We start from the raw sequence: 10,664 nt of genomic DNA, 5'->3' as shown, positions 1-10,664 counted from the left end.
CACTGGCGGCTCTGAAAAGCCATCTTTGCATTGTTCCTGGGTCCGGCTTCCTCCTCGTCGCAACCACCTCCGCCGCGCTCCTCCTCCGCCGCTGCGGACTCCGGCAGCTTTATCGCCAGGGTCCCCGAACTCTCGCTTTCTTTTCCATCCCCCGCATCGGATCACCGACGTGCCCCACCATGTCAGACACAGCGGTGGACACCAGCTCCGAGATCACCACCAAGGACTTAAAGGAGAAGAAGGAAGTTGTGCACGAGGCAGAGAACGGAAGAGACGCCCCTGCTAATGGGAACGCTAATGAGGAAAATGGGGAGCAGGAGGCTGACAATGAGGTAGATGAAGAAGAGGAAGAAGGTGGGGACGAAGAGGAAGAGGAGGAGGAAGGTGATGGTGAAGAGGAGGATGGAGATGAAGACGAGGAAGCTGAGGCCACCACGGGCAAAAGGGCAGCTGAAGATGATGAGGATGAGGATGTTGATACCAAGAAGCAGAAGACTGAGGAGGATGACTAGACAGCAAAAAAGGAAAAGTTAAATTTAAAAAAAACAACAAAAGGCCACCGTGACCTATTCACCCTCCACTTCCCGTCTCAGAATCTAAACGTGGTCACCTTCGGGTAGAGAGGCCCGCCGGCCCACCGCAGGCAGCGCCACCCGCAGATGACATGCGCTCTTCACTACCCAACCAAAACCACGAGAATTTGCAACAGGCGAGGAAAAAAGAACCAAAACTTCCAAGGCCCTGCTTTTTTTCTTAAAAGTACTTTAAAAAGGAAATTTGTTTGTATTTTTTATTTACATTTTATATTTTTGTACATATTGTTAGGGGTCAGCCATTTTTAATGATCTCAGATGACCAAACCAGCCTTCAGAGTGGTCTCTGTCCTACTTCTGACTCTGACTTTACTTGTGGTGTGACCATGTTCATTATAATCTCAAAGGAGAAAAAAAACCTTGTAAAAAAAGCAAAAACAAGGGCGGCGCCTGTGGCTCAGTGAGTAGGGCGCCAGCCCCATATGCCAAGGGTGGTGGGTTCAAACCCAGCCCCGGCCAAACTGCAACAAAAAAAAATAGCCGGGCGTTGTGGCGGGCGCCTGTAGTCCCAGCTGCTCGGGAGGCTGAGGCAAGAGAATCACATAAGCCCAAGAGCTGGAGGTTGCTGTGAGCTGTGTGACGCCACGGCACTCTACCGAGGGCCATAAAGTGAGACTCTGTCTCACAAAAAAAAAAAAAAATCCAAAAAAAAAAAGCAAAAACAACAACAAAAAACAATCTTATTCCGAGCATTCCAGTAACTTTTTTTGTGTATGTACTTAGCTGTACTATAAGTAGTTGGTTTGTATGAGAGGGTTAAAAAGGCCAAAGATAAAAGGTTTCTTTTTTTTCCTTTTTTTTTTTTTTTGTCTATGAAGTTGCTGTTTATTTATTTATTTTTTTTTTGTAGAGACAGAGTTTCACTTTATTGCCCTCAGTAGAGTGCCGTGGCCTCACACAGCTCACAGCAACCTCCAACTCCTGGGCTAAGGCGATTCTCTTGCCTCAGCCTCCCGAGTAGCTGGGACTACAGGCGCCCGCCACAACGCCCGGCTATTTTTTTTTTGTTGCAGTTTGGCTGGGGCTGGGTTCGAACCCGCCACCCTCGGTATATGGGGCCGGCGCCCTGCTCACTGAGCCACAGGCGCCGCCCGTTGCTGTTTATTTTATTATTTTTTTTTTTGGCCTGTTTGATGTATGTGTGAAACAATGTTATCCAACAATAAACCGGAATTTTATTTAAAAAAAAAAAAAAAAAGAAAGTGATCCATTGAGGCAGAAAAGTAAAAACCTCAACATTGGGGCAGCGCCTGTGGCTCAGTGGGTAGGGCACCAGCCCCATATACCGAGGGTGGCGGGTTCGAACCCAGCCCCAGCCAAACTGCAACAAAAAAAAATAGCCGGGTGTTGTGGCGGGTGCCTGTAGTCCCAGCTACTTGGGAGGCTGAGGCAAGAGAATCGCCTAAGCCCAGGAGTTGGAGGTTGCTGTGAGCTGTGACACTACGGCACTCTACCAAGGGCGATAAAATGAAACTCTGTCTCTAAAAAAAAAAAAACCTGAACATTGTGCCTCTGACAAAGTTCAAGTCTCAGTGAGGAAAATAAAGCTATATTCATGGTCACCACTAGGATGACATTCTCAGTCTTGCAGTACATTAAGCTAACCACATGTTTTTATTTTTTCCAGGATCCGGATAGTTCTTTATTGCCACTGCAATTTTAGGTTTATTTACTTTTATGAAAGAGAAACATTCTTCACCTATTACACTGTTAAGAAGTTTTAGGTTGGGGGCAGCACCTGTGGCTCAAGGAGTAGGCCGCCGGTCCCATATGCCGGAGGTGGCGGGTTCAAACCTAGCCCGGGCCAAAAATCACAAAAAAAAAAAGAAGAAGAAGTTTTAGGCTGAGGCAAGAGACGTGTTTAAGCCCAAGAGCTGGCAGTTGCTGTGAGCTGTGATGCCACAGTACTCTACTGAGGGTGACATAGTAAGACTCCTTCTCAAAAAAAAGAAGCTGTAAAAGTCCTTTAGCTTTTTGCATTCAAGTAACATTCTACCCTTGAAGCATCATAGGGTGAGGAGAGATCCAGTATCCTGGCCGTGCTTGTAAGAATTAATTGGCACAACCTCAGTAGAGGACAAGTTGGAAATACCTGTTAGACACTTTTAAGTGCTTCTCCTTTACCCATAATTTCATTTGTAGAAATTTATCCTACATAAACCCTTGTTCAAGAATGCAAAGATTCCCCAATCACCCTGATTTGATTAATTCACATTTTATGCCTGTATCAAGACATCACATGTACGCTATGAAGATATACAAGTGTTATGTACCAATAATAATTACAAATGTCTTTAAATGTTGATCTATTACCACCTAGTCCTAGAATAATGTGAGTGGTGGCTTCAGATAGATCAAAAATGTTAGGGTCTTACCATCAGAGAGGTCTATTTCTCACGAGTTATCCCAGGACACATGTTCTGGGTCAGCAACTTTCCCTCCTCCTCCACTTCCTGTGCCTAGGCATCGTCTGCATCAGTGGAAACAGAAAGAGCTATGAAAACATACTGGCACCTTAAAATCTTTGCCCTCCCTGGAAGTAGCAAATGCATCCATTGAATGGAAAGTTGTTTGGATACTAATGCTTTTTCAGAATTTCACTGCACAGCTTAGTTAATAATTGCAGTGCTTTACAACGGCGAGCTCCAGCAGACTCCATCTGAACCATGTGATCCAACTTGACATTACCAATCACAGGAGCAGCGGCATGTGTGTTTCCTGAAAGGAGGCGGAAAGAAGCGGTATCACCTCTGTAACACTCTTGCCAAAATATCTAACCTGAATCTAATCATAAAGGGAAAAATCAGGCAAAGCTTGTTTTGGGGACATTCTATAAAAGTGTTTTGGACCTCAAAACTATCAGTGTCCTGGAAGACAGAAATTGGTACAGGGGACTATGTTAGATTAAGAGAGATAAGAGTGGCATGGCAACCAAATGCAGTGCGGGGTCCATGACTGAACACTGGATTTTCAGAAACAAAAGGCATTGGGGATAATTGAGAAAATTTAAGTGTGCACTATATATTAGATAATATTATTGTATAAATGTTAATTTATATTAATATTATTGCATAAATGTCTTAGTTATGAAAATAATATGTTTATGTAGAAAAGTGTTAAGAAAAATGTACTGAAGTATTCAAAGGTAGATTGTCATGATGTCTACAATTTATTTTTAAATGATTACCAAAATGTATGTATGTATATAGGTATGTATGTGTATATGTATGTATGTATGTTAGTATCTAACTAGCTAGTTAAGTAACTGTCTACAACAAAACATAAAACAAAAAACAAAAAAAAGAATGCAAAGATTTATACTAGGTTGTATAGTTTCTTGGAGCCTGGATTCTAAAGCCAGATTGCCTGGATTTGTATCCCAGCTCTGCTATTATACTTATGAGCTGTACAAAAGAAAATAAAAATCTCAGGACCCCTCCCATCTCCTTATGTAAAAGGGAAGGTCAAGTCTAGAGGCCAGTCTTGCAACACCCCTTCCAAAGGAAAATTTGTTACTAATATAATGAGTCAGAGCCCCAAGGAAAGGTAAATGGCCTCCAGTATCTACAAGGACTGTCCCACAAGTCACATTCATAAGAAATTCCTTGAGGCTAGGTGCTGTGGCTCACACCTGTAATCCTAGCACTCTGGGAGGCCAAGGAAGATAGATTGCTCAGAAGTTGGGGAGACCAGTGTGAGCAACAGCGAGACCCGCATGGGTTCAAACCCAGCCCCGGCTGAACTGCAACCAAAAAATAGCCAGACGTTGTGGCGGGCGCCTGTAGTCCCAGCTGCTTGCGAGGCTGAGGCAGGAGAATCGTGGAAGCGCAAGAGCTACAGGTTGCTGTGAGTCCTGTGACATCATGGCACTCTACCGAAGGCAGTAAAGTGAGACTCTGTCTCTACAAAAAAAAAGGGCAGCACCTGTGGCTCAGTGAGTAGGGCGCCAGCCCCACATGCCGAGGGTGGTGGGTTCAAACCCAGCCCCGGCCAAACTGCAACAAAAAAATAGCCGAGCATTGTGGCAGGCGCCTGTAGTCCCAGCTACTCGGGAGGCTGAGGCAAGAGAATCACATAAGTCCAAGGGCTGGAAGTTGCTGTGAGCCGTGTGAGGCCACGGCACTCTACTGAGGGCAGTAAAGTGAGACTCTGTCTCTACAAAAAAAAAAAAAAAAATAGAAAACTAGCCTCGTATAGTAGCACATGCCTGTAGGCCCAGCTACTCAGGACCTTGAGGCAAAAGGATCACTTGAATCCAGGTGTTTGAAGTTGCTGTGAGCTATGATGATGCCACAACACTCTAGCCCAGGCAACACAGTGAGACACTGCTTCCAAAAAACTAAAAAACAGAAGAAAACCCAGAGACTTTACAGATGTGATTAAGAAGATAGGGAGACTGGGCAGTGGCTCAAAGGGGTAGGGCGCCAGCCCCATATGCCAGAGGTGGTGGGTTCAAACCCAGCCCCGGCCAAAACTGCAAAAAAAAAAAAAAAAAAAAAAGGAGATAGGGAGATGATCTTGGATTATTCTAGTAGACCTAATATAGTTACAAGGGTCCTTATGAGAGGAAGGCAGGACAATACAGTAGTAAGAAATGGGATGATGACAGCAAGTGGTTGGAGTAATGTGAGGGCATCAGGAGCCAGGGAATGCAGGAGCCTCTGAAGTTAGAAGAGACAAGGAGATGGGCGGCGCCTGTGGCTCAAGGAGTAGGGCGCCAGCCCCATATACTGGAGGCGGTGGGTTCAAACCTGGCCCCAGCCAAAAAACTGCAAAAAAAAAAGAAGAGACAAGGAGACAATTTCCCCCTGCCCTGCAGCCTCAGAAGGAATGCAACCCGTCCACCACCTTCATTTTAGACTTCTGACCTCCAGAACTGTAAGATAATAAACATGTACCATTTTAAGCCACTAGATGTGTGGTGATTTGTTACAGCAGTGATAGGAAACTAATGCAATAGGCATATTTTGAAAATCATGAGCTAATGTGTAATTGAGTAATTGCCTTGAATAGTGCACATAGTAAGTGTTCAGTAAATGCTGGCTCTTACATAAATCATAGGATGGTCTATAACATGGAAAACTGGAATAATCCAAATGTCCAACAGGAGTGGAGTGATTTTTTTTTTTTTTGAGACAGAGTCTCACTATGTTGCCCTCAGTAGAGTGCTATGGCATCATAGCTCACAGCAACCTCAAACTCTTGGGCTTAAGCAATTCTCTTGCCTCAGCCTCCCAAGTAGCTGGGACTACAGGCACCTGCCACAACGCCCAGCTATTTTTTGTTGTAGTTGCCATTGTTGTTTGGCAGGCCCAGGCTGGGTTCAAACCCACCAGCCCTGGTGTATGTAGCTGGTGCCCTAGCTGCTGAGCTACAGACGCCAAGCCAGGAGTGCAGTGATTCAAAACTCCATCTCTGGAACCACATCCAGTTAATAAGAGACTGCTCTACAGGTATTTACATGGTGAGATGATGAAGATGATGGTGATGACGATATTAGAGCTGTTTTCTGAGTCTTTGCTGTATATCAGGCACTAAGCTACACACTCTCCCTGTACTACCTCTCTGATCCTCATTACACTTTGAGGTAGGGAGCTACATCAATCTGGGTCAAAGTAGGTACAAGAAACCACCAAGTAGGGGCAATGCCTGTGGCTCAAGGAGTAGGGCACCAGCCCCATATACCGGAGGTGGTGGGTTCAAACCCGGCCCCGACCAAAAAAAAAAGAAACCACCAAGTTGGCTCAGAATCTGTAGCTCAGTGGCTAGGGTACCAGCCACATACACTGGAGCTGGTGGGTTAAAAACCAGCCAGAACCTACCAAACAATAATGACAACTACAAAAAAAAAAAAAAAATAGCGGGGCATTGTGGCGGGTGACTGTAGTCCCAGCTACTCGGGAGGATGAAGCAAGAGAATCACTTGAGCCCAAGAGTTTGAGGTTGCTGTGAGCTATGACACCACAGCACTCTATGGAGGGCAACATAGTGAGACCCTATCTCTTTTTTTTTTTTTTTTTGTAGTTTTTGGCCGGGGCTGGGTTTGAACCCACCACCTCTGGCATATGGGGCCAGCACTCTACCCCTTTGAGCCACAGGCACCGCCAAAAAAAAAGAAAGAAAGAAAAGAAAAGAAACCACTAAGTTAGTGGAACAGGGCAAATTCAATATATAGAATTGAGCTGGCTCAAGGGCTCACACCTGTAATCCTGCACTATCGGAGGCCAAAGTATAAGGATCACTTGAGCTCAGGACTTTAAGACCAGCCTAGACAATGTAGTGAGACCCTGTCTTTAAATAAAAATTTAAAAATTAGGATCAGCACCTGTGCTCAGTGGCTAGAGTGCCAGCCACATACACGGGGGCTGGTGGGTTTGAACCCGGCCCAGGCCTGCTAAATAACAATGACAACTGCAACAACAACAACAAAAATAGCCAGGCATCTTGGCAGGCGCCTGTATTCCCAGTACTTGGCAGGCTGAGGCAGGAGAATCACTTAAGCCCAAGAGGTTGCTGTGAGCTGTGACGCCATATCACTCTACTGAGGGTGACATAGTGAGATTGTCTCAAAAAAAAAAAAAGAAAGAAAGAAAGAAAAAAAAGATTTAAAAATTAGCCTGGTGTGGTGGTGTGCACTTGTAGTCCCAGCTACTAAGTAGACTAAGGTGGGAGGATCTCTTAAGCTGCTGGGGAGATGCCGGCTGGAGGACCCAGGCAAAACCAGGAAGCAGAACTTTTTCCTCTAGAAATGTCACTCAGCACCCTCTACAGGCAAAATTTAATATTGTACCATCTAGCAAAAGAAAAAGATTAAAGGGCCCAAACCCATTTTCACAGAGCAGGCAAAAAAAAAAAAATTGGAAATGAGAGGCAATAAATTATTAGTTCCATTTTCCATACAATCATTAGTTCCATTTCACATAATTCTTATCAGAATGCCATCCGGTTTCTTCGTAGAAAATGTCAAGCTAGCTAATTTTATTTATTTTATTTTTTATTATTACTATTTTTTATTTTTTGAGACAGTCTCACTATGTAGCCCTCAGTAGAGTGCTGTGGGGTCACAGCTATCAGCAACCTCAAACTCTTGGGCTTAAGCAATTCTCTTACCTCAGCCTCCCAAGTAGCTGGGACTACAGGCACCCACCGCAACACCCACCTATTTTTTTTGTTGCAATTGTCACTGTTGTTTAGCTGGCCCAGGCTGGATTTGAACCCTCCAGCCCCGGTGTATGCGGCCAGCGCTCTACCCACTGAGCAATGGACGCCGCCCATGGCAAGCTAATTTTAAAATTCATATGAAAGGCTGGGTGTGGTAGCTCACTCCTGTAATCCCAGAACTCTGGGATGCCAAGGTGGGTGGATTGCCTGAGCTCAGGAATTCAAGACCAGACTGAGCAAGACAAGACCCCATCTCTATAAAAATAGAAAAACTAGCCAGGTTGGCTCCGTGCCTGTGGCTCAAGCGGCTAAGGCGCCAGCCACATACACCTGAGCTGGAGGGTTCGAATCCAGCCCGGGCCCGCCAAACAATCATGATGGCTGCAACCAAAACATAGCCTGGCGTTGTGGCGGGTGCCTGTAGTCCCAGCTACTTGGGAGGCTGAGACAGGAGACTCGCTTGAGCCCACGAGTTTGAGGTTGCTGTGAGCTATGATGCCATAGCACTCTAACCAGGGCGCCAGCTTGAGGCTCTGTCTCAAAAAAAAAAGAAAACTAGCCAGGTGTTGTTTCAGGGGTCTGTAGTCCCAGTTATTCAGGAGGCTGAGGCAAGAGGATCACTTGAATCCAAGAGTTTGAGGTTGCTGTGAGCTATGACACCATGATGAGACTCTGAAAACAAAAAAATGTCTGGGCTCAGTGGCTCATGCCTGTAATCATAGCACTCTGGGAGGCTAAGACAGGTGGATTGCTTGAGCTCATGAGTTCGAGACCAGACTCAGCAAAAGCAAGACCCATTTCTACTAAAAATTAAAAAAAGAAAAATGGGGCGGCACCTGTGGCTCAGTGAGTAGGGCGCTGGTCCCATATGCTGAGGGTGGTGGGTTCAAACCCAGCCCCGGCCAAACTGCAACCAAAAAATAGCCGGGCGTTGTGGCGGGCACCTATTGTCCCAGCTGCTCCGGAAGCTGAGGCAGGAGAATTGCGTAAGCCCAAGAGTTAGAGGTTGCTGTGAGCCGTGTGACATCATGGCCCTCTACCCGAGGGCGGTACAGTGAGACTCTGTCTCTAAAAAAAAAAAAAAGAAAGAAAGAAAGAAAAAGAAAAATGAGGCAAGAGGATCACTTGAGCCCAAGTTGGATGTTGCTGTGAGCTATGATGCCAAGGCACTCTATCCAGGGTGACAGCTTGAGACTCTATCTTTAAAAAAATATTAGTCAAGGGTGGCGCCTGTGGCTCAAAGGGATAGGGCGCCGGCCCCATGTGCTGGAGGTGGCAGGTTCAAACCCATCTCTGGCCAAAAACTAAAAAAAAAAAAAGGAATTTAAAAAATATATATATTTAGTCAAATGAAAAATATCTAATCAAAAAGAGAATAAGGATTATGTTATACTGAACCATTTTAATATAATTTAAACATTTAAAAAAAAAATTCAGGCTTGGTGCCCGCCACATGCAAAAACTCATATGAGGAATGGCAAGGGACTCAAGAAGACAAAACAATCTTGAAACAGAAAAACAAAGCAGAGGACTCACTCTTCCCAATCTCAAAACTTACTCTTGGGCAGCGCCTGTGGCTCAGTGAGCAGGGCGCTGGCCCCATATACCGAAGGTGGCGGGTTCAAACCCAGCCCCTGCCAAACTGCAACCAAAAAAAAAAAACTTACTCTCAACGCGGTATTCCTGATGCAATTTTGTTTATTTATTTATTTTTTTGAGATAGAGTCTCACTATGTCACCCTCAGTAGAGTGCCATAGTGTCACAGCTCACGGCAACCTCAAACTCTTGGGCTTAAGAGATTCTCTTGTGGGCGGTGCCTGTGGCTCAAAGGAGTAGGGCAGCAGCCCCATATTCCAGAGGTGGCAGGTTCAAACCCGGCCCCCACCAAAAAAAAAAGATTCTCTTGCCTTGGCCTCTAAAGTAGCTGGGACTACACACACCTGCCACAATGCCCGGCTATTTTGTTGTTGTTGTTGTTGTTGTTGTTGTTATAGTTGTCATTGTTGTTTAGCAGGCCGGGGCTGGATTCAAACCGACCAGCCCCGGTGTATGTGGCCGGCACCCTAACCACTGAGCTACGGGCACCAAGCCCCTGATGAAATTTTAAAAAGTTAAAAATATAAATAAAATAAGAAAAAATAACTTACTGCAGGCTGGAGTGTGGCTCCATAGTGGCTCAAGCCTGTAATCCACTCTGGGAGGCCTTCATCATGGGGGGAAGGGTCCCATGTGGAGGCCCCAGGGATCCACAGAAGAAGCAGAGGCAGCTGTGAGGTGTGGGGGTAAGCAATGTGTGGGGCACATCAGAAAGACAGAAAATTCCTTCCAAAAAGCAACAACCAAATCCAAAAGAAATTTTCAGGTGCCAAGAAAGAGTGACTGCTACCTAACTGCCATACCCAGATTACACTATCCCTGAAAACTGAGAGTAGACCAGGTGTGTTAAGCTCAGGAGTTCAAAACCAGCCTGAGCAAAAGCGAGACTATCTCTACTAAAAGGGGCATCTTAGGGGCGCCTGTAGTCCCAGCTACTCGGGCGGCTGAGGCAAGAGGATGGCTTGAGCCCAGGAGTTGGAGGTTGCTATGAGCTGTGATGCCACCGCACTCTAGCCTGGGCCAAAGAAGTGAGCCCCTGTCTAACACAAACAAAACAAAACAAAACAAAACACAATAAAAGAATTACATTTCAAACAAAAACTTAGAATTTCTCACACAGAAATCCTTATGGAAAGAACTCCTGGAGGAAGTACTTCAGAAAGAAGCGATAGAGGGTTCCCTTCTCTCAGGGCTAGACAGGGATCCCCCATTTTCTATGCCTGTGTGAGCTCAGAAATAAGTGTCATCACAGACCCCCACCTCTAGGCACAAATTGGTTCTTTGCAGGCTTCATTCTAAGGATCCAAACACAA

General features: G+C 45.5%; 1 protein-coding gene across 1 annotated transcript; it reads left to right on the top strand.

Moving 5' to 3' along the window:
* LOC128564686 (prothymosin alpha-like) lies at positions 1–936 on the top strand. The gene has a single exon (XM_053560287.1). It carries the CDS (start codon positions 180–182, stop codon positions 510–512), a length of 333 nt encoding a protein of 110 aa, XP_053416262.1. The 5' UTR covers positions 1–179; the 3' UTR covers positions 513–936.
* The last annotated feature ends 9,728 nt before the right edge of the window (positions 937–10,664 follow it).

The sequence above is a fragment of the Nycticebus coucang genome, chromosome 14 (genome assembly GCF_027406575.1).
Source record: "Nycticebus coucang isolate mNycCou1 chromosome 14, mNycCou1.pri, whole genome shotgun sequence".
Lineage (NCBI taxonomy): Eukaryota > Metazoa > Chordata > Mammalia > Primates > Lorisidae > Nycticebus > Nycticebus coucang.
Note: the sequence above shows the minus strand (reverse complement) of the source record. Positions and strands in the feature narration are given on the sequence as shown.